Genomic DNA, 24,572 nt, shown 5'->3' on the forward strand with positions numbered 1-24,572 from the left:
GCGGGTCACTTTGGGGTTGAATAACTTTGCATTCATTTTCGGGTGAGTGTTTCATTCCGAAGAGTTTTCCGGCCCCGGTGTCACCATGGGTTGTAAAATACGAAATTTTATTATGATCACCCAAGAGGATCGTAAGCAAAAGAATCTGTCGAGGATTATGGCTAAAATGTAGGCAAAATGATTTTTTGGTGAGATTTTTTCACTCTAAAAGATGGAATAATGAATTGAACGAACTTTACGAGCCGATTTCGATAACAGTAGCTTGGCGGCTCTTTTTTACAAACGAGCGTGACACTGTTACCCTTTTCGACTCAGCACGTTCATGCCAACGCGGCATAAAGCAATCCAAACAACACGCCCGAAAGGTGCATAAACTTCACTTCTGAACCATTAAACTTGAACTCGGGTGTGAAAATGGGTTCAACACTCAGCATTCCGGTTTGATTCTGGCCGGGGTGTGTTGTTTTCCCCATTAATTGCGAGAAAATGACCCACGGCGAGCGGATAAAACGGGCGTTTAAACGTTGTGGAACGCAACAAAAAGCCGCTTAATGCTGTGCCTAAATGCGCACAAAACCGTAGGTTTGGGTCGGTTTTCATGAACCGTTTCAGTGGCTGCAAGGTTAGAATTTTTCACCACCCTGGAAGGAAATGCAGTTGGCAGACCGAGCGGCAGACGAAGCGCTCATTAAAACCCGTTGGAATATGAAACCCAGGCTTATTACATTGTTTTGTAATGGTACGGTTGGGAGTGTGATACACGTCTAGCCACGGCTGGAATGGTACGAATGTGAGAAGAGAAGAATTAAATAATGCTCCATTAAGGTATTTAAATATTTGAACAAATATTTGGCGGCGTTGAACTAAATTAAAGCTTAGATCGGTATCTCCACGATAATTTTTCATCAGCTAGATTAGGGAAATATACGTTAGAAAGTTGGGATAGAACTTTCTTCCTGCTAAAATAAAACCAACGTCATCGGTATCGGACAGCGTCACTTAATCGGACACGTCCCCTTTAATCTTCAAACGATCAATTAATGATCATCAATTAAGGGTTCTGCCAACGCCTGATCATTACCGTGCCTTAATGCCATTGACCATCGTCCAACAAACGTCTTTTGCGACAGTTTCCCATTGTGTCTGGGCAGAAGATTGACTGATCTCATACGAAAGTTCCCATCCTTTCCGTTTGGATGTGAACGGTGAACCGTGGGATGGGAAATGATGGGCGGTGAAACTTTTCCTAAGCGGGAAAAGCCTACTGCGGGAGGTACACTTTAATGTCCAATGGGACGCTATTTACATACGAAGCTCATTGACCCAACCCGGGCACCGGTTTAATGTGACAAAGCTCTAGATTGGTAGCCATGATGGTGGTGGTCTAAATGTAGACATAAAAAGACGACACAAACACGTGAAATCTTTTTATTTTGTATGTTTTTTTTCCTTCCGTCGAACGGAACGTCGTAACGTAAATTCCACTTCAAAAGCTATCGTATCCGCCAATCGGAAGCAGCGTAGGAGAAAAGTCCACGCACCGGGTTTGCTTCATTTGGCAAGCGGATCCAGATTCTAACTGGACATTTTATGGGGTTTCTCTAATATAATCGAATAATAATAGTAGACCACGAGAACGACAAAAAAAAAGTCGCTGGAAAGATACACCTCACCACATCCATTCTCTAGCCGTAGCCGCCCGGTTGCAGGTTGCGTTGGCCGATAATCAAGTCGTAAAATTCATCCCCAGTCCCCGTGGTCCGCGAATTTAGTTATGTTGGGGCGAACTTTCTTCGATTTGTGCGATTCCCTCCTTGTGTGGATTCCCCGAATTATGTCACGGCCCGACGATCATGTGCGTCATGTCACGCATGTAACGCGCGTTACGTTGCAACGTCCGGCTCGGAGTTGCATCGAGCGTCGCGCTACAATCCGCGGTCGCGCTGACCCCAATGCAAGGTTCGTCGCTTGTTCGGCCGGGGCGGCAGTCTTTTGATTATACGATCGTAAATCTAGCCTTGTCAATGCCAATTCTGGTTCGCGGTCGTGGTTGTGAACGATATCTATGTCTTCCCGTCCAAAGGGTAAAAGGTAGCGAGGTAGGAAGAAAATTTCTGCACGGAAAAAAGGGGAATTGGCAACAGGAATGAATGATGCATGAATTCTCCGGCCACGCACCGGGTCGGTGGGGGCCGGGAGAAAATTCCAAAACCAGCTCAACAAATAAAAAAAGGGGGTAACTGAAGAAGATTCTCACAGCACCCTGACACCTTCGGACGCACCCTGTGGCCGGGTGTGAAAGCTTCTTCTCCCCTTCGCACCGGTGCTTGTTGTTTATTATTTTATTGCTTCATATTTAATCACGGCATAACCGTCAGTGCAGACAGCATCTGGGGGCAACCTGGGGCGGCATTAGGGTAATGTTTTTATTGCACAACTGCCAATTAGAGCTTTGGCAGAAGGAAGAAGTTTCTCTCGCTCATAATAGCAATTAATCGATGCCATTCTTGAGCCATCCGAGAATTCAACCGGTCAGTGGGGTTTCCGGTTTTATGGTGGCCCGGTATTTGCGGGTTAAATGCATCCCCGAACCGGAATAGTAACTGACGGTTCCGGTTTTGGCTCGGTATTACCTAACAAGCAACCATTTTCGCTCGTTATCAACTAATCGAAATCCATACGGTTCTTGGGGAGTGAGACTTTAGACCTGAGTGTCTTTTCTTTCCCGTCCAAAATCAGGTTTATCCCACGGGTGCTTCTTCTCACCACGATCACGTCTCACAAACACATGGAAAGGGGAAAGATTCTACACACCGAGTTCGGCGAGCAAAGATTGCAGTAGACCGTGGTTGAAAACGTTCAGGTTGTTCTTCTTCACCACTGATACGGCCCATGGGGTGGATATTGACTCCATCAAGAGCTGCTTTCTTTCTTTCCCTTTGTTTCGTCCTCCCTCCCCCCCCTCCCCCCCCCCCCCCCCCCACCACAAAAAAAGGAACATCAGGATCATGTTCCCCCGACGAACGACGAACCTCCCGTGTCGCATCGGGTTCGGCTGCGCTACAGAGACTCCTTTGCTACAGTTTTAGCTTATGCGCCCCGATGTGGCTCACGGGCGGCTCGCATTCCCAAAGGAAAGCTTCATAAAACCAGCTTGCGCGGTCGGCCGAGCGCACAGTTCCATTGTAGCAGTGGCCGGAGAATCATCCCCCTTCCGTGCACCAGGGCAAGCTTGACCGGGTGGTTCTGTACGCGTACGTTCCGTGGGTTTCGGTGGGTTTTTTCTGTGTTGAAGCCCTTTTGGAGCATCTTCCAGTTTCACCTTTCATTCGTCGCGAAGGTCGTTGTTTGGGTTTCTCTGTGTGTGCGTGTGTGCGTGTGCGGCAATTTCCGAGCGGAAAGAAAGAAGGCTGGTGAAAATCTTAGCTCCGAACGAGACCGCAGACCCAGAACAAACAGTAAAGTAAAGCCGCGAACTCGTGATCGTGCAGTTAGTTTGGTTTCGGACTTCCTGTGTTGCTTCTGCGCACTTCGCCTGCCGACAGTGAGTGAGGAATTTTCTTCAGCAACAGCAGCGCAAACCTTGAGCGTTTGAGTGAAAAGTTTGAAACAAAGAACCAGCGGAAACAGAGTGCCCGGCGCGCGATCAACGACGGGTTTGAGATAAAGGAAAATAAAAAGTAAAACCCACTCCCAGCAGCACCCAGGGTGAACCACCACCAGGAACCGGTCAGCATCAAAATGAAGCTCCTGTTAGCGGTAAGCAAAAGTTTCCCATTTACTTTGCTGATGTTCCTATTTCCGGGCGGGAGTGTATTTGATTTGGAGTGCGTTTAGAACCATCGCTACTTTACCTTTGTTTTTTTTTTGGTTTTCAATCGGCAACTCGTGAAACCTTTTCTTTTTCTGACCAAGGGTTTTGCTGATCGTCGCGATGATCGGGAACGGGGGGTTTTCGTCTCGATGCTATTTGATATTCCGCGTACGCAAAGTGAAACGATGCGATGATCGACGCGTCCGTGTTGGAGAAGCCGTTCGATGTCCCCGTTTTCGTGCGGTGATCGATCGAGCGGTTTTGCACAATAACCCTCCTTCGATCGCTCACTCGATCGGCGTCTTCTGCCATTCGTTCATCACTTAACATGGCGTGACAGAAAAGAAGAAAACAAAAAACCGTCCATGCTGTTTACAGTTATCGTACGATCGATGGGTGGCATAATTGTAGCCCTTTCCCTGCGTAATCCGGCGTCGACAGGCAAAAGAGTCAGTGGAGCGTTAAAGATACAGGCAACCGACAGCCGAGCGACACGCGTCCGATGTTGTAATCTGCTGCGAGCGAGCCGTAGCGTTGGGATTAAATACGACCGCCGGACGGTTTCAAGTTCAAGTTCATGATCTCTGGACCGGCACGAAAGCCGTAACCGTCATCAATCACGATGAGGAACGGTTCTGCGAACTCCATCCAACCGGTTCGAAGATGCCTTCGTAGAGTGCACTGTATGATTTCGCCTTTCTGAGGAGCTTTCTTGTTGGCAGTCTTGCAGAAGTTAGTGGTGGCTTAGGAATTGGTAAATTAATTCAATCAGCCTTCGTTAGTTAAGCACGTAACGTAACGGAGGAAAGCACACCAAGGAAGTTTGAGCTTTGAAAATGTTTGTATTCACCCTTTTTAACCATCTGGTCATTTACGCCGTTTTTAATTTTATAAAATCTAATCAAAATCATTCCCAACGCGCAGCCTCTGCCTCTTATGAATGCATTTTTAATTGAGAATGCTAGATAATACGATTCACGAGAAAACCGAAGAAAGAATTGGTGTTATACTTGTGAATCGAACGAGATAATAAAATTAGTCCAATTTGAAAGGCTTTGGGATGATTTGCTGCAATCAGTACTGACGAGATGGAAAAGCATGGAAGATGGGTAACTTGGGTTCCGTTATCTATAGGAAATTTTGGTTTGGTTTTTTAATAATTTTATAATGCATTAATTCGTTCTTACACATACTTATGGATACTATCGATATATTATATCAAATAAGTGTTAAAACAAACGATTTGAACACTTCCTCACTTGTCAAATCTCACATTAGGAAACGAAAGGTGCTAAATGGTCTGGCAAGCAACTCACAACTGAAAGCTACTCGTATTGCTGTGGCGTTAACCGCGAAACATTGAACAAATATTTTCTCCTCAACACTCTCACGAGTGGTGTACTTTCTTGCCAGGCGAAGTAGTTTAAGTGGTGTTTGTCTAGAAGAGGAATGGCCATCAAGCGAAAGGTATGTCATGCCGGTATGAATTTCGATACCCCTCCCGCGGATATCTTTCCGCCAGCCTCCCTCAGTCAGTGCAACGATTGAGGGTAACCAAATTAGAATCAATTTGCATACAAAAACCCCGACCGCGAATTCCTGTTCTGCTAAGGGGTGCTTTGCATCGGAACTGGAAAAGTTTGTCGTCAAGTTTGTTGGTTCATGGTACCTGTGGTGTACGTGTGTGTGTCTTATAATTTGTTGCCAAACAATCCGAACGATCCGTGCATTCTTTGCCAGTCTTAATGCTTGTTTTGTTCACTCGGTTCAGCATTCGTCTTCAGCAGAAGAAAACCGAGAGATGTTTTAGCATACAACATCATGAGCTCCGTTGGTTCATTTCCTGCATGAAGCCACTTCTCCGAGCAGACATGGGTTTCCATTTTTTATTTTTCATCTTTTGTCAATTATGTTCCCCTGTTCGCTTGTCAGCTCTGGCGGAGGTCTGAAGACGACGAAGTTCAAGTGTGAAGCAGAGGAAAACGTAATTACATTAATGCTAATTATGGGTGTTGCTTGCCCGGTGTAGAAAGGGCCACCCTTGACCATATTTCTGCGCCGTGCATAATTATCACCCATTTTTCGTCGAAACGGAATGTACTCGAGCAAAGTTTCCGAGTTCGGTAGAAAAGGGCCTAATATTTCTCCATTCTTGTGCTAGAAGACTTTTCGGCTTATTTCCGTCCTCATAAATCAAACGACGATGGTTCTAAGTGTGCTGAGGATGTTACCAATTTTAGAAAATAGTTGACTAATTTGTAAACATGGGAAACTGAAATAAGGGTTGGGTATAGGTGCCTCCGGTGGGGTGTTAATCGAATTAATCAACTGTTCACTCACCCCAAAAGGAAGCGATAAGAACTTCCAACCGGGGTAGCGCCCCGATGGGTCCGAAGATGGTGCTCGAAGAAACGCTGGGAAAGTGATTTATGCGAGGAAAGTGTTGCGCGTACCCTTGGGGCTAATGAAGCGACCACCTGAGGCGGCGCATGGTAGGAGATGCTAGGAAACCCTCATTAAAATGCAATTGTTGCTGTTTCCCATGTGCTTTGCAGGAAAAAAAAGGCTACTGATTTACGGGCATACATAAATGTCAGGTCCTATTTCATCGCGTGATCCGGTGGGGAGAATTTTCAATAGTGAATGATCGATTTGCTTTCTTTGGAGAAGTTCTTAATTCCCTTGATTCACCCAAGTTCAGCAGATGAAGCACATGATGCAGCATTAATTGCATCATCATTTGCCACACAATTTGCAATCAGTCAACCCGGACGATGCTGATGAATGTGCATCGGGAAGGATGCACGAAAGGATCGTCACCGAGGATCGTCACAGATCTGATCGTTAATCAGAGTTCGTACGGGCGACCAATTACTTGCGCGCGGGTTGTTGGCGGGGTGGGAAAAGAACCAAAAGGTGCCCCCGGTTGGCGACAGCCTGTTATTATCGTCTAGCCGGTGGCGTTGATGACATTAAATTGGTTCGCGGGAGCGATAAACGGGCTGCCCGGGCGAGTATGCAAAGGAGTTCCTTTAACATGCAGCTTTTCGGGATAATTGTTTTCCCTTGCCCATTTCCCTTCGCATGAGTGCACCTCGTTATATTAAAAAAAAAATCTCACTAGAAGAAGCCCTCGTTAAAGGCACATAAAATCGGTGTTAAATGAGATCACGGGAAAGAAAACAAATCACAGCCGGATAAAGAATCCTCGCCCTTGAATGTCCTTGGCCGTGTGCTTTGGTCATTAGCGTTGGCTGCACGCCCACCGTTCGTGGGGCTGTGGTTTTGTCGTTTTTATGGCTACCAACACAACACAATACGATGCACAATAAACGGCTTTGCATTCGTTCGTCGGTCGTCCACCACCCGAAGATGGTGATCTGGTTCTGCACGCCTTGCTTGCTTTTTACCATTCGACGCAAGAACGTTGCCTCTCGTTGGGTGGTTTTGGGTGGGGATTTCCAAGAGAGCCGCCGGACGACTTGCACCCGAGTCATTAAGATACATTATAACGACCCCTTTTTGGAGTGTGTGAGGTCAGTCACATTGACTTTTACGGATGAAGGTGATTGGAGTGTGCAAAAATAAAAATGAGAACAGGTTCTAAACATTAATTTATAGTTTTATAATTCTATTTAAAAGGATCCTAAAATGATTTAACATTGTAAACAAATAAATCAAGATGTAAATTTAAATCCTTCAAAAGAATTTCATCTTCAGACAGTTGAAATTGACTACTCATTTGAATGCACTTGGTATTTCAATTAAGCTGCAAACCAGAGGTGGTTAAAATATCTCGCCTTTAGACCACAATTGTGTCATACCACAACTCTCATTTCTGGAACGGGAATGAACGCTGGCGGAAGGAAAATAGAACAGCGTGTGGTAACGATGGACGAACATAACGTTGATCTCCTAACCTACCGCCTTCGATCGGTTTCGATTTGTTATCGAAAGCTGCAGGAGCTCTGATGTGTAATAGGTGTAAACAAATAGGACCAAATGCGGGCAACTATCAGCAACCGGCCCATCATTAGCAGCTCCCGATTCGCGCGAATTGTTTCCGGAAAAATTCCACCCCGAAACGGTGGCCCAAAAGGGGACCGCGATTGTGATTGCAGTGATTTGCAATCAGTTGTTCGGTGCAACCGAGACGCTGGCCCCGCCGTGGCATAATGACGAAGGTGAATGATGACGATAATGTGCGGTGGGGCTCGGTTTGAAAATATATCTTTGTTTAGCTTCCCTCCCAGCGCCTCGTCGGGGGGAAGGAAAACCGGGCGGCACGGAAATCGTACAGGAGGGCGACGACCGCAAGGTTCTTCAACGCAAATACCCCGCTGAGGCGGGTGGCTGTGGACAATTATCCTTGTGTTCACTGTCCATCCCAGCCGCGTTGGCTAGTTGCTGGCCAGTTACGGTGGGGTACGCAAATCATAAATTTCCGACCATCCCTAGCGCGCCCGACCCAATTATGGGAATTATGGGAAGCGCATTTCGTTCGCTTTCGCTGCTATTTGCGATTCCCGCCCTTCGCCGTGGTGGATTTCCTGTGGCCGAGCGTTTGCTGACTTTGTTGCCTCGGTGGATGAACGAAGCGGAAAGTTTGCTCGGGAGCTTCATTCTTGGGCGAATGAAGGAAACGAACCGACGCTTACTTTGCTCCACATGATACACACCATCGTTTGGCGAAGCGATTCTATCGATCGACCGGAGAAAGATCGTTTGATCGAGTTCCGCAGTTGGGCGAGGAAGAATATAAATAGAACCGGATAATCCCAACCCCCCGTGCGATCGGGGATTTAGATTTTTTGTTGCCTCGCCCTCAATCAGGATGAAGCCATTGGTTCTAACATTTTTATGCACCATTTTCCACTCCACAAACTTCGACTTCGATCTTGTGCGTTCGCCGTCTGCATTTGGGCCGTTCTGCTTTTTGGGACCAATTTCGAGCCCGGGTCAACGGACTGGCGGAATATTTCCTCCCCTCCCTCACCGGGAGGTCCCACGAACACCGGGGCGGAGGTGCGAAGAACCCGAAGCGATACACTTTTTTTTGCCGTCTGCCTCCGTTTCTTCTTTATTATAATAATCCGATCAGTCGGAGGTTCTGCAAACCGGTGGGTTCCCCCGTCCGGAGGGCTCCAGGGCACGTACGGCACCTACATTGTTGGTAGGAGGGGGAGGGGGGAGGGAAGGAAAAACCGGTCCTCCAGCTGCCGGGCGGGAAAGGAGAGCTTTTGCACCCCGATTGGCTGGGCGAAACCGTGCTGCCAACGGTACATTTTCGTGATCGTGCGTGCCGGGAGCGTCTTCAGTCTTCGCGTTGCAGTTTGTTCCGCTTTTTTTACGATACTCTCGCTATTTTTTCCTTGTTTAATTTAACTTGGCCTTAACTCGAACCGGGCGCAATCGTGGTGGAGGTGATGCTGATCCAAAAACGATTAATTAAACGATCGTTATCCCAGCCGGCGGCCGTAAGCGGATGAGATTGATTAGACCGATCATTAGGCTGGCAGGCCCATCCCACCGCCCCAGCACCAGGAGGGAGGGTGGAAATCAAGAAGAAAATCCTTCCAGTGAGTTCGTTTTACGCCTTTGTCGGACGAAACGTTAATTGACGTGCACCGGTCGCTCTCTCCAGCCCAGTTTTAGCCGAAAACGCGATTGACGCGTGAAACATTTGGCTATTTTTCGTTGTTTTGTGTGCTCAACTGTGAATGCGAAAAACGATGGTTCCGAGGAATGTTAACCGCTTCACGACCAACTCCACCCCCGAATGAGCTTGTTTAAATGAAAAAAAAAAAAAACACAGCCCTCGTTCGCACGGCAACAAAACACCGAAAAGGTTGGCTTAAAATAATTGATTTCATGTGACCCGGGGAGGGAAACACCCTGACGGGGGTTCGCCCTCAAGATGGCGGATGACTTATGGTGGTTGGAGGGCAATAAAAACGGGACACTTCGACGGGAGACCGTAAAACTGGTTTCGCCGGCCCGAAACAATTGGCCACCGGGTCCGATGTCCCGTTCGGTTGCATCGCCCGGCTTGACCAACATTATGTCGCTCGGAGAACCGCATTCCAGGCGAGCGCAAAAATGATGCAAAAAAAAGGAGCGTGCATGAACGATGTTTGCTAATCAGTGGCAAACGGTGTTTTATTGCGGTAATAAATTGTATTTCTTACAGAATAGCTGTGGCTGTAAAGTTTTCGCATGTTGAAGACGAATCAATAGGAACCACGTACCTTATCTTCCTATTGTTTGGAACAGAATGAAAGATCACAGAAGCTCTACTTCGGACCATCAATCATGCTTGCCTGCTTTCAACTATTGGTGATTAAAGTAATTGATTTCGATTATCATTAGCAGCTTTCATCACGCTTGGCTACCGGTTCGTCCAATCATGGCACCGATTCGGTGCCGACGTCTTATGTCCAAAAAACCTGTTTGTGAATCAGCAAATCTCGCCGGGTTCTGTAGGGACTGAACTCGATATCGATCTTTTGCTTTGTCTCATTCCGACTAAAGGATGCTGAAAATCACTTCCTCCTTTCGAATCGCCTAGGAGCGCACCAAGTTTCAAGGGAGAAAACCACACTTTGCACCATTGGCCATAATTGGCATTCGGTATCAAGGGCACGAGTGACGACTTCGTTGCTCCCTTTATCCCGAACGATGGACGCAGGATTCTTTTATCGTAGGCCCAAGGTGGGTTTGTTGCAAGGATCGCCGGTGTTTACGACACTCCCTTAAGGGAAATATTTTGCCAAAGAATAATTACATCGTTAATGAGCACCACGGGGAGGCGTTGAAGGTCTTGGGCGGATGGAAATTTATTCGATGTCGTGGTCGATTACAAGTTGTAATGAGAGGAAAATATATCACTTAGCCCACAGCCGGTTAAAGGCTATTTATAAATGTTGCATTCTGAGCCAGTTTTGTAGTGTGGAAATTTATGGTCATTTAATAAAATCATAGCTACTCACCCCGGATTGCCCCTTTTCATCATGCAAGTTTGTGGAAACAAGATGGTTCAGCTTGTAGAACATACTCACAAAAAAAAAGAGATGAAGATGGATGGTAAAAGCCCACACGACGTAAATACACAAATCAGCGCTTGACGATGATTAGTGGCTGCCCTAAGACCGCATCCCCGCGACTCCGGCGAGAGTTCACTCCAAGCTGTCCAGAAAACGAATGAAGACATTTCGCCGAGGCTCACACACGCACTGATTGCACGGATCACAGCAGCTCGCGAGACAGGACGCGGAGTGAAGTATTACAGTTTGCGCTCTATAGCAGCGATTAAGTTGGCCATGATTGCGGCGTTGCCCCTAGGAGGCTAGAATCTCTCAATCTCGGCCAAGCTAAGCTGTCACTTCGCTGACAACGTGAGGCAAGAAACGGATGGAACATCTTCACCGACCATCGCACAAAACGGGTCGTCCCGCAGAGTTCTACTTCGTCTGTAGCCTTTTATGCCTTATTCTATGTTTTTCCTATGGTCAAATGACTTCTTCGACATCAGGCTATTCGCCTGTAGCCTAATCAATGCTGACATCTTAAAAATGACCATTAGGATGATGATGATCTTTCGTGTAGACGATGACAGGTTCGACGGGGTTTTCGTTCAGCGTTGACGGCGAAATGTGTTAATCAGAGATGGCTTAGAGTTAAACCTATACTTAATAAAGTTGAGGTTGACACTTCAGTAAGGGATTTAAATATAGTTTACAGTGCAAGGTTATAGAAAGAAGGCACAGTTGGTAGTAGTAATGGTAGTAATGTTTCCGTGAGAGCTAAATCCAAATGAAAGAGCTACCACGCTGCTCATTCTTTGAAGACCAAGCCTGCATTCCGTCGTGCTGAAAATGATACACCAGGCCGGAGAAGCACTCAGCAGGAAAGTCTCTTTAATTACACTCCGAAGAGGTTCTTCGACCTTTTGATGCGTGCGATAAATTCACCGGACGGCGTTACGGCTTTCGGAGGGAGAACGTAGAACGAAGAACTGCAAAGCCAGAGTCGGTGCAAGGTTGGCCTTCCGCATCGTCGGAGATTGTTTAAGCGTAGCAGAACACTTGCCGAGATCCTCGTCTTGGAGGGCGTCAACAACACAACACAGAGTGGAGTGAATGCAGTGAACATTCCTTTCACAAGCTCCACGCGACGTACTGTGAAGAACACATCTTGATCTTGGTGCCCGAAAGGTGGAGTTTCTCGTACGGTGATATTTGTCTTTCATTGCGCCACTGGTGATTGTAATCGGATCGCGGTTGCAGGTTGTTGTAGGAGCTGGATATCCTACCTTACCATCCCTAAAGGACGTTCGCCTGCTGGCAGGTTTTTAATGGGCATTAGTGGTCCTAATGGATCGATAAGTGAGACGGCAATTTGTGGCTAATTACGGTGCGAAGAGTTATGTTTTCATTCGTGTACTTCCTTTCTCGAGCTGGCGCTTGACGAGTCGCGAGTTTCCACTACCGTACGGATCATATTACACTCGTTCAGTTCCTTCTTTGCTCTGAGTTGCGTATCGTATTGTTTCGTTCTCGTAGCTATCATAACTGTTGACGAAGGTACGCAAATGTCTATTTCGTCAAGTTTTGAAAAATGTAGATGGTGCCATCATGCGAGAAAAAGTTAACCCTTTCGGGTCCGGCTTTAAAGTGTTGTCACTCACACTCTTCGTTTCGCGGTTCTTCTGCTTGCCAAATTCACATTTCGGTCGACGGATCGATGGTAATAAATTTGTTAGGCAAATTTATAGCATCGTTAAAGATAGGCTTTTATGACCCAAATCGCTTTGCGGGGATGATTCTCGAAGGATAAGGTTGTTTTTCTTCTTTCACACATTTTTGTGTGACTTGTGTATTTGGGATATCGTCTCTCGTCGGCATTCATCTGGCACACAAAATACTGATTAATTTTAGGGGAACGACTTGATTAAATTTGATTGCATCGCACTTAAATGTGTTTTGCTTTAAGAATGAATCATTTATTTCATTTTTATTCAACCATGCATTCCACAAAATTTGGGAGTGTGTATTATTCTGAGGCATGTCGCACTCGCATACAAATGGTAACAAACGAATTTTCATCCATGTAATTTCCATTCTTGTCAGCGTTTCCTTTTTTTGCGGAATGCTTTCGACTCATCTCAACCAGAGAGAATAAAGATTCCTGCTGTTCCTCACAAGAACCCGTTTTGTGTCGATTGTGTCAGCTGAAGACACACCAGACGAGGTGTCCAACAGCTAGTTTGTCTGACTTCATTTTTCCCCTTTCGTTATGGTTTTGTTCCACGTTCTTCAGCTGACGGTAGCAAAACTTCTCATGCCCCGGCTCCGGTCCGCAGAATGGGGCCTCTTCATGGGGGGTCAACGAGTTTGGGTTTGCAAACTGCTGGAAGAGAACTTCTCTGAAGAGAATAGAATTTCACCACCACGTGCGTACCGTTAATGCCCCCTAATGAGCTATCTAACCGGGAATCCAAGATGGTTCCACCAGCTCAGCACGTTTGGCGAGCTGTTGGATGGCTTAAAATGGCACGAAAAAAGTTGAATCAGCTTTCCGGACCAACTTGACCTCTAAATCAAGTATTTATAGTAGTAGATTCGCTGGTTTGGACATCTGTTTGGTCAAAATAGAAGTCAAGGTGTGTGTAACAATTTAATTAGTTGACATTGAGTAAGTTTATATCAGAGGTAGGAAACAACGATGAAATCATTGTTCAATTCACCTCGTAATTTAAAAAAAGATCCTTCAATACTATCAGTATGATCGACGGTACCTCGCTATCTACGTGGTTTCGTTAGAAATGATACGTATTTGTATATTTTGTGTGTTCGTCGCTTGCTCCGAGCATTAAAGTCTTTCTAAGTAAGGTTGCTGTTCGCTTTATTTCTTGTCATTGCGCGTTTCAACCAAATTTTATGACAATCGTACAGACTTTGCGACGATGAATAATTCATCTCCGACACGTCTTGCAATGGTGATTGTACTTTCGCAAGACTTTACACTTGTTTGCGACCAGCGTTAGAAGCGAAAGAATTGAACATTCCTTTACGGTCCTTGCCTTATGTTGGAATATTTATTGAACATTTTGGAGAAGTTTCATCGCGCTAGGAAGGTTACTTACGCTAGTTATTTAAAACCAGCGTTGTTCCAATTTTATTTCAACACCGATATTCATCTCTTCTTTGTTTGCTTCATTCTCGTTCCAGGTGTTAACATTCGCGACGTCCCTGCTTAGCATACAATGCCGTCCACAGGCCGTACAGTAAGTGTTGATGTGCAATGGATTCTGTTTTAGTGAAGTTAAATTAAAAAAAGGAGATTAATTGCAGCCTTATAAAAATTACTCATGAACATCAAAAGAAGCATGAGCTGAACTTGGTTTAAAAAAAGGAAGATAAAATGAGATCAAGATAGAATTACAAACGAACGGAACATGAGAATGTGCTGCCGAAAATTTACATTAAAACTCATTACAACGCGACCTGCTGTCTGTTGCGTGGTTATGTGCGCGGTTCCCATTTCCCATTTCCCATGTTCCTCCTCCCATCATCGTAGTGCGATGAAGAAGACAATCTCTAAAATTAATCTTGCTTCCTTGCAGGCTTCAAACGCGTAGACTTGCTTCTCAGATTTTCAATGTATCTCTTTTCCCCTCTCTTTTCTTTCAAGCAGCGTGCGTGCTCATGTTCTTGATGGGTTCTCTTAATTTTCACTTATAATCAGCCCTCTTTCGGGCATTTTTCCTTATTGAGGCTTTTCCATAATGGAGCAACGATCCTCACGATCGCGGGGCGTTCTTTCTTCCTGAGCGTGTCGTGTCAGTAATTGAATGTGTTTAGCTGTAAGCTTCTGTACTAAAAATAATACCTCCATTCTTTCTAGTGCGCCCTTTTTCCTAGAGTTTAATACCTTTTGTCCCGCTAATACGCTGTTGGCTGTGTGGTAATGGGATGAATTTTTGAATGGTGTGTGTGTTGTTTTTTTTCCCCTTTATTGTTTTTGCGGTCATTTTATTTGTTGTTTTCTTTTTGTTCCGGCCGGAATGAAGCGGTTCCCTGATCGTGCGTAATAACACGTCTATCGGCTTCCTTCTCGCGTGTCTATCGATCTTCCCATAGTCTCTAGTAAAAAAAGTGGGCATTCTATGCCAAACGGGGCGGATGTTCTTCGTGACTCTGCAAATACTCGGCCGCGTCCTGCGATCGTGCTCGCGTTCCGTCCGCGCCATGTTGCTGCCTGCTTTAATAACCGTTAATCGACAACAAGCTGCTGGGCCGCGTTTCGCGAAGGGGAGGGATGTGGATTTGCCCGTGTGCCAACGATCGCCAATTCGTGCCCCCTGCGAAAATGACTCCCTCCGCAACGAGGGATCCAACCCCTTTCGGTGGGGCCGGTGGGACCTTCAATCATCATGTTCGGAATCGTGTTTTTGATCGGTTTCATTAATCCAATACCGTTTGGGGGAGGAGTCGGGTGCTGTGGGGTCGAGGCGCAGGAGCGCGCCTGATTATAGAGTTTGATGAATGGGCGAAGAACAGTTTATCGGGACCGCGCCATCCGCTGTGGTGGCGTTAGACCATCTTCGGGCTAGCAGAACCGTTTTTACCTTTTGCTTTCGGTGCTGAAAACCCGAGGAGGATGAATTGAATCATTCACGAAACGAGTTGTCAAGAGGCGATAACGATCGATAACCTTCAGGAATGGGTTGTTTCATGAGTTCTTTCTTCTTGTGTCATGGTCATGGTCAGAGGAACATGTAGATTGTGTAATTAAGTATAGTGGTTCTTTACTTTTTCTGCTGATTTAATCATTCTGGTTAAATCAATTCGTTCAGCCCAAATTCGAAAAAAACATTGGTATAATATGTTTTTTTTGTATTAGAATTTTGGGTTTTGAAACGCATCAGAGTAAGTGTCAGATACACTTCAATTAACAATATTATGAATAAAACTCACAGCTTCGAAACATTACATACAAAGTAATAATAGTTGTGATCGTTCAACACTAAAATAAGTTGAAGTCTTTAAGATTGTAAAAGTTTTTAATTTTGATTGGATTACAAACTAGCAACCGTTCGACCAAGAACTGGTCTTCAGCTCGTGCGTGTTTCACCCCCGGCACGAATTACATTAAAGTGGCAGCAAACTCGTCAGCTTGTTAACTGTACCTGCATTTGGCCAGCACTTCTGGGCAAGTTTCGGGCGCAGTGGCCGAGTTAGCTGATGGATCGAGTTCCTTATTTCATCCCTTTCGTCGCAGCAAGCCGGGGCCCCGCGTTTCCACCTGAACTAACGTTACACCCTTTGGTACACCACCATTTTCTCTAACCATGGCATGCTTTAACTGTTGCTAATGCTCTAACATGGTTATGCTTGCGTTAAAAAGCGCCCCGTTCGAAACCAGTTACAAGTGTTCTCGGTACTTTGTTAATTGTAGGAAGATGAAATGAGGAAAAGAAAACAAGTTATTCAGGGAGGCCCTTTCCGTACAATGGCTGAATGGATGCAGTTAGCAGTCACGGTCACGCTACAAATAGGCGAAGCAAATAGAATGCTTACCGAATGGCCAGTGTACCGTTTCAAACGAAGAGAAGAAAAAAATCTTAGTATAAGGTAATTCCAGCGACCTAGGCAAGATCATCATCATTGGATGTTATCTGGCGGTCTGTCATTTGTCAAGTTCAGTCTTTTAATGATTAGTTATTTATTATTGTTTCTTTACAAATGTATCAGTTCAAAGAGCTGCAAAGGTGTGATCAATAAAAGAAGTTATAGTTACCGATAACAAATGGTATTCAGATAAGCTGATTTATCTGCAACAAGATAAAATACATCTAGTTCAGAACGAGGGGAAAATATATCATTCGATATTTCTTTTACAGCTTCATTCGAGTTGCATAGCAAACAAATCAGCTTAGTTAAGTCTTAGTCCTCTATGTGATGTGTGTTTTCCTGGTCGGTTGTTGCCACTTCCAACATGCCCAACTCAAGTGCCCTCCCTTATTCGCGTTCCGGGGCTCGGCCCTTCCTCGTACTCGGGTGTGATATATCGGCTGGCGGAACTGTGCGGCTCGGTGTGACTGTGTGCAGATGGCGGTGGTAGGCGAAAAGTGCGACACTTAATAAACACAGTACTACCATACTATGGCCATAATACAAACCAATAAAGCTCAGAAATAACAGCGTAGCTTCTAGTAACCAAATGTACAGGTATGTTAACTGAAATTAATATTACTCTTGTTACCTTCATCTTTCTTTCATCTGTGTGTTCTCTTTTCTTACTCATCCTTTGTTTCCTTCACTTTGTTACTGAACAAACATTAAATGAAGAACCAAAATTAATCCATTTAACAAACGATCCACGTTTGGCGAGGTGCTTAAAAACATTTTAAATAAAATATTGAACTAAAAGTAATCCTATCTGCGATCGTGATTATTCCAGTTGATCTAGATTTTATTGGATTTCCTGTAACAAACGTTGCATAAATTTCCCTTCTCTTAGAGTTGTTTGTTGGCAGCCTGGGGAAAGTAGCGAAGCGAATGCTGACTTAATTTTAGACTATTTCTAGGTCTCAGAATATTAAGCCTCGAAATTAATATGCATGATGTGAACTAGCACTAGCGTCAAGCGTTGGGCGGATGAAAAAAAAAAAACTTATCGAGGTTGATTACCATAATTGGTCGCGATGAATTGATTAACCCATTTTTACTGCTCTGGGAAGACAAAAGCTGGCAAAAATCGTATTCTTGGACTCGCAATCTGTCGCACCCAGCTTTCCGTCACATTTTCCTCGCATCACCTCAGCCGTCCCTTTTCCACCGCACCTCAGCCGTCCCTTTTCCATTTCTTTTCACCATTCCACCCCAAACCGGAGATGAAGCCGTTCCAACGCCATTAATCGGTCTCGTTTTGTTCGACTTTTGCAGGATCGAAAAACAGGTGATACGCTTGCTGCCGGATGGTCGGTCGCTGGAGCCGCTGCTCACCAACCAGCGTGGCTCGGTCGAGGAGACGGACCGCATTCTGCGCGAAATTGAGCGCATCAACATTGCGATGGGCTACAAGAAGAAGCCGGACGTGGCGTTCCCGCGGAGCGATCAGGGTTTCGACGGTGCGGGCTACTTCTATCCGCGGCCGGCCTACTTCCCGCCGAGCTTGGTGCAGCTGAAGGTGGCCCCGCAGCCGCAGAAAGCGTCCAAAGGCATCGTGCCACACCCGTTCCGGGCGCAATCTTTCTTCTATCCCGCACCGTATCTCCAGCTTCCGACGCTGGCAAGCCCGCGGGCGTTCCAGTTCGTTCCGGTGGCCACCTTCTCGGCCCCGGTCATGCCGGAGATCGTGCGCACCGGCAAGGAACTGCGCCAGTCCAACCCGATCTACATACTGCCGATCAGTGTGCCGGCAGCCGACGGGAAGTCGAGTGAAATTCGCTACATTCCCAGCACGATCAACTTCGCCTCGTTCGGGGGAGTGCAACTGCGAGGAAAGTCACTCGATTTGGAGGGCAGGCGGGGGGGAAAGAAACCGAAGGGCGTGATGGACGAGGTGGTGGAGGTGGCCGATGCTGTCCAGAGTACCAAGCTAGAGGAGGAACTGCTCGAGGAGATCGCTGAAGCCGTCGATTACGACGAGGAAGATGACGAGCGTAAGGGCGCGGGAACTTCCGACAATGCCGAACCAGCGCTGGCAAATGATAAGTTTATGGGTGGCCCTCCGAAAGCCTCCGCGGAAACGGAGGAGGAGGAGGACGATGATGGAGAGCCGGACGTTGAGATGGTTATGCTGCAGAAGGTCGCGGGAAAGAGCTTCAACATTTCGAACGTGTTCAACAACTTCACGCAGCGCTTCAGTATACACTCGACCACACCAGCAACGGAGCTTTCGACGGAGGCCAGTGAGACGGCCCAGGATTTGAAGGACCTAAAGGAGAAGCCACTCACCGGGGAGGAAGATCCGCCGGCGGAGAACAAGGGCCCGTTCGGGATCTTCGGGACGAAACAGGCAGACGCTGGCAGCGGCCTAGTGATTCAGAGACTGCGAGTCCGCCACGGAGGTATTGCCATCGCAGGGCCCGGGGGAGTGGCAACGGCGGGTAGCGGAGGAACGGCAATCGTCGGTCCGAATGGGACGGCCATAACGCATCCGCGCAGCCTCACGATTGCCGGCCCAGGTGCGAAGATCTACGCCGTACCGGAGACAGTGGATCTGGCGAATACGATCAACGCGACTAAACGTAGTCTGCCGCTCGATGCGGTACTGGTTGCCAGTGGACCGGTTGTGTACTATCGGACGTAGTCGACTCCACCACTAGGAATGCACTCCCTTTAACACAGACGGCTGTAAATAAGATTGTACAAAACTCCTGCGCCGGGAGAGCGCACTTGCCATGCAGACGGGAAGCCAGCGAGCTCGAACTGACGAATTTCATCAGAATGACGACTGCCTAGAAAGGACTGACATCTTCCATCAACTAACTACTAATAATGCGTATACTGTAGACGTAAGGAATTTTAACGGACTTTTCAGATAAATAAAGAACAAAACAACAACGAAAAAAGGTTAACAAATGAACCTCCGTTTGGTGTGCGTTTTATTTTGAGGAAAACTACTCATGAACTCATGTTGTCAACTTTCATGCATGATCATTGTATAAATCCCATAGCTTATGACGCTGCGGAGGAATGTCGCCTATAATTGCCTACGGACGGTTTGGAGATCCTCGTAGCTGGACGATCAACGAAACTTGTGCCAAAACAAGAGGTCATGGTATTAACCAAACGAGGACTTCAATGTGTGCTACTAACCAAATTGTCCGGTTTTAACACCTACCTCAATTCGGCGCCTCTTATATCCGAGAGCGTCGAAGGAATGTCTATCGCCGAGGAAGCTGCTACTCACCAGGGAAAAGGCTTGATAGGGACGGTTATATCGCTTGCCAAAACGTCTAACAACAAACGGAACCGTGTGTGTCAGAGGATCGATCGATCGACGCTTGCGCTTATAACCAATGCATCATCCCGTGTAGAATAACCCCTCGCACACGCGTGTGCTTGCCAACGGTGAGACGACATAACCCGGTGCTCCAACTGCTCAACCGCTCAACTTATACTCCTTCGTTCTCCCGTTTCTCCTTCTTCCTTCCTTCGAAAGCTTCTTCCCTTACCATGCGACCGAGCTGCCGGCGCCATATCCGCCGTTCGCCGTATCGCCAGTGTACGCGGTTGGCAGTGTCGGGCGTGGTTTCAGCCGGCTGGTGCCGGTGCCATACCAGGCGAGATTTTACCCCGCACTACCGACTACGGGTCCGGAGCATGGGGTAAGGTTACCGTCATCATCATCACCACCGCCACCACAAGACGCGTCGCCAGAGAAATTGGAACAACCGAAGTCAACGTTGTCAACTAGGTCGAAGCGACCGCGCGCGAAGAAACCGAAACGGGTCATGAATGCACCGTTTCTGCAAGCCCTCCAGCAACCGAGTGGTCAGTTTAAGCTGCAGTCGTACGAACTGGTGGGTTCGGAAAAACAGGCACAGCCCCAAGGACCACTTAAAAAAGAGCAGGAGTTTCAACGGCAGCAACTTCCACCGGCCAAACCATCACGACCAAAGTCACAGACTTCGGGGACGAATACCGCCAGCTTATCGGGGAACCCGGTCGTAGTGAGCTCCATTGGATCCACCACGGCCGATGCTCCGGTAGGACGCGTTCCGGTAGCACCGACCGTATCCGAGTACTATCCCTTCTATGGCTCACCGATGACGGACCAACGGGAGGAAGCGTCGCTCATTCTGGAACCCTCGTCGAAGGCCATCTCCGGAAACGGTGGCACGGCGATCTCTACGCCGGTTTCGCACGCCATCCTGAAGCAAGGCAGCAGTACGAAAATTCTCTTCCGCCCAGAATCGGTCGCAATCGTCGGTGCGAACGGACGAGCTCACGCGCAGGCCGATCTGATAGTCGATTATGTGAAGTAATCAACGTAACCCAACAATAAACAGTGATTCAAATCCAAACCACCTCACGTCATCGAATATCATCCGAATTGTACATATGACCATCGAGCTAATAATAATCATTTCATTACTTCCAAGTTCCAACGCAACATTCTACAACCATAGGATCATCTCAGCGGATCGAGTCAGCAAAGACTTGTGTTTATAATGTACATAGTTCATCTTCACTGTGTATAGTTTCCTTCTTTCCTACCTTGGTTCTCCTAGCCTACTCTGGTATTACAATTTCTCCCGTAGTTAATATGCATGACACCATTTCAAAGTAACTGCTGTCTACAACCGCTCCATCTTCTGTCATTTATTCCAAACCCACTTCCTGCCCGTCCTGAACATGGCCATCTACTTCCTAGGTAAACCCCACGTAACCTTGACGACGGGTGGTGTCAACTCGGTCAAGGTTACTAAGATTGAGCTGAGACATAAAAAATCTTTTGTCATTTTAAAGACTACAAGCAAATGCTAACTATTTTGTGTGTCTTGTTTTGCTCGGTATGTAGCCCGGAGCATCGGACGGCCACGGATGTGCTGAAGCTTCCATTCTACGGTGGAGCTCGTGGGCAGATACTGGAGATCCGCAAAAACAGCGATGGCACGGTGGTGAGCAAGATCCTGCGCGGTGACGACGAAGACATGGAGCTGAAGGTCCACCAGGTGGCGGATGAAGCACCAAAGCCCACCGTGAAGGAACCCGAACCGGAAGCGAGCGAGGAGGAGGCGGGCGGTGTGACGCAATCGTTCGGTGACTATCTGGTGAACATCCAGAATGCGGCCGCCTCGCTGGTGGCGCTGCAGGACTCGGTGAAGAAGACGGGCAAGCTGTCGCCTGACCAGAAGAAGGTGTACACGGAAAACCTCGAAAAGTTGGGTGTGGCCGCGCAGAAGTTGGCTCACATTCAGCAGGCCGACGATGATCACGATGCGATTCGGTTCCTGTTTGACTGTAAGTACTCTGTGAGGCAATGTCGAGGGGAGGCATTGGTTTTTGTTTTCGTTTTCGCGCTTGGAACTCTCTTTTTTTAACGACCCATAAGTGTCCGCCTTGACAGCCAACTATGAGACGGTGCCGTCGTCTGCAAATCCGGCGTCCGCTGGCGAGGTCCAGAAAAAGAAGTCGCCCAGTAGCACGAAATTGACCTTCCCAGGCTTCAAGGGCAAGGAGGAGAACAAGAAGAAGGAGAAGGAGGAGGAGGAAAACGTCGGGGAAGAAGGATCCGGTGGGGATAGCGTGCAGGTGGAAACGCAGGAGAAGGAATCTTCCATTGCCGAGGCGAAACCCGTCGGTAAGTAGGGCGCTAACGAGTTCTGCAGAGGATTGGTAGCCATTCTAACGGTCACTTCTCTATCCTTTGCTTGTTGCTAGGTCTTGCCATTGCTGGAGAAGGAGGTGTCGCATCGTCGAAACCTGTTGCCACGGCCGTCGTTGGAGACGGTGGTCTAGCAGTCGCACGTCCAGTCGCAACGGCCATTGCTGGAATCAAGCCGAGCGAACTCGGATCGCTGGGTCTACCGATTTCTCTCAACAAAAAGGTACTCACCAAAGGCAAGTACGGACTGGTGGCCGCCTCGGACGAAGCTGCCGGTGGCGTGCTAGTTGGTCCGGACTATGAGGCACGCGTTGCCCCGAAGGAGATCGAGGCCGAGATCGAAGACAACCGTCAGCAGGCGATGGCCCACTTCGACACGGAGAAGTTCCTGGCCAATCTGCGCCTCAAGACGGCCGCGCCAACCGTCACACCCAATGTTCCGCAACAGTTGACCGCCTACCCGCAGCCGCAGTCGTACCTTCAGCAAGCCGTACCGTACATGTCCGACTACGGACTGGGTCAGAGCGCGTACCCCGTCTATACGCCGATCATCACGCCGTACTACAGCTGGCCCTCGACCTACTACCCGTACCAGTCGGGCGCGCTAGGAACTCTGACTGCCTACCAGCTGGCCGCCCTCCAGTCCGCTCAGTACAACCCGTACGCGCTGTACGGTGGCTACCAGCAGCCCCAGCTCCAGCAGTCCCTCGCCCAGAATCCCTTTCAGCAGTATGACTATCCCCAGCGGGCTGCCCTCTACAACCCATCGCCCGTGGTCAGCTCACCGGCCGCTGCCTACTCGAACTATAACAATTACGCATCCTACAGCAACCCGTCGCCATACAGATTTTTCTACTATTAGCCTGCTCATCGGTAGCGGCCCAGGGGACAGCTTCGTTCTGAACATCGTCTCCAACGGGCCTGGTGCGGCTCACTCACGGTTGATGACTAGTGGTTAGTGTAGGTTTTAAATGGCCAATGACATTTTGTAAGTCTTTCGGTTGCATGGTCGCCGGCCGTCCGACCGTCCGGCACGTTAATCCTAAGACTTACGAGACTGACACATCGATTACTTACGCTAGATAGGATACGAAAACCGAACCCGACTGGAGGGAGGTGGGCAGGGAACATTTGCCTCATCTCATCGGTTGAATTAAATTAGCTACAATAGTGAATGGTAGGCATGGAGTGGATGGCGTTCGCCGTTCGCTAGTGCGTCCCGATCTGATAAGTGCATTTCTTTTAGCAGTAAGAATGAAATAAACAAACGGAATAGCTTCCACTAGTGATAACCCTTGATAAAATAATAACTAGCTTGTGTTTTGTGAGTTTCTGAATGAAAGAAAAATGGGAAATTTTACCTAAAGCTGTTACGATTTCTGGTGATGTAATCAGTTGAATATTTTTGCTATTTGTAAAATCAAAATAAGGCAAATTAATAAAGCATAGTATTGAAAGAGAATCTGTAAAATTAGTTATCGATATCCAACTAAATTAAATACCATGCTGCACAGCACAGTATTCTAGATTTATAACGATTGCTTTCAAGCTCATTATGTCGAATTTGAAATCATATTGTATGTCTGTTAAATGCACAGTTGAAGGTTAAATTTGCTTGTGTTATCGATCGAAATCAATGCTGGATATTCAGTTTGAGAATTCTAATTTTCCATTTTAACCCCTTCAAAAAGCATTTAAAATCCATCAAGGGTGCATTCAAAACTTTAGATCTCGCTTTTCTCCTGCGTTGTTGATGCAATTTGAGCTACGCGCTTATTTTTTGCTTCAGTAAGAGCTTGTAAAGCTCATGACTAGAGCTTTTAAGCTCACGTTTCCGAAGCGTACAGGGTGAGTCTACAAAAATTACTGCTTATCACAATAATATTGTATTTTCATTTTGACCGTTCTCAGTAAACGAAACGATTGGAATGCGTTATAATTGTAGCAAAGTAAAATGAAGATTTTATATAAATTCAGATATGCTAGAGGGGTTCACAGGCTCACCAATAAGGAGCATGATCGTTTCTCAAAATCAAGTTTTGCATAAGCCATATGTTTAGTTCAGCTAGCAGCGAGTAGAATAAAATACACAAGTTTGTCTTTTTACCAGTTTTTACGGTACATTGCCCACCCTCTCATTCAATTACAGACCTTTACAATAATGCAATAAAATTAAACACATAAAACAGTTAACAGATCATACGCTCGGTTCTAGCAGGACGCTCATTAAAAACCTGTGGATTTTTCCTGCAGCGAAATGGTACGGAAGGGATCAATTAGCTAGGACTCGTTTATTTCTCAATTGCCAGCTGATGGCAGGACCATAAAGCAGCGTCATAAAATGCAACTCCTTTGTGGCACGTAAAGGCTTCGCACATTATCGTGCTGATTTGATCTAACAACCCGGTCAACTGGC

The 24,572-nt window shown here is 47.0% G+C and overlaps 1 protein-coding gene across 1 annotated transcript; it reads left to right on the top strand.

The window, feature by feature from the left end:
- The first annotated feature begins 5,263 nt into the window (after positions 1-5,263).
- LOC131265040 (uncharacterized) lies at positions 5,264-23,127 on the top strand. The gene is made up of 6 exons (XM_058267301.1): positions 5,264-5,281; positions 14,044-14,099; positions 19,988-20,809; positions 21,350-21,792; positions 21,884-22,132; positions 22,213-23,127. Exons 1-6 carry the CDS (start codon positions 5,264-5,266, stop codon positions 23,016-23,018), a joined length of 2,394 nt encoding a protein of 797 aa, XP_058123284.1. The 3' UTR covers positions 23,019-23,127.
- Positions 23,128-24,572: the final 1,445 nt, after the last annotated feature.

Source organism: Anopheles coustani, chromosome 2 (genome assembly GCF_943734705.1).
Source record: "Anopheles coustani chromosome 2, idAnoCousDA_361_x.2, whole genome shotgun sequence".
Taxonomy (NCBI): Eukaryota; Metazoa; Arthropoda; class Insecta; order Diptera; family Culicidae; genus Anopheles; species Anopheles coustani.

What these genes read in the sequence shown, in the direction of transcription:
- LOC131265040 (XM_058267301.1), top strand. An exon ending in TGCCGTCCACAGGCCGTACA is followed by an intron (nt 14,100 to 19,987) that starts GTAAGTGTTGAT and finishes TTCCTTCGAAAG; the next exon opens with CTTCTTCCCTTACCATGCGA. An exon ending in TGCCGAGGCGAAACCCGTCG is followed by an intron (nt 22,133 to 22,212) that starts GTAAGTAGGGCG and finishes GCTTGTTGCTAG; the next exon opens with GTCTTGCCATTGCTGGAGAA.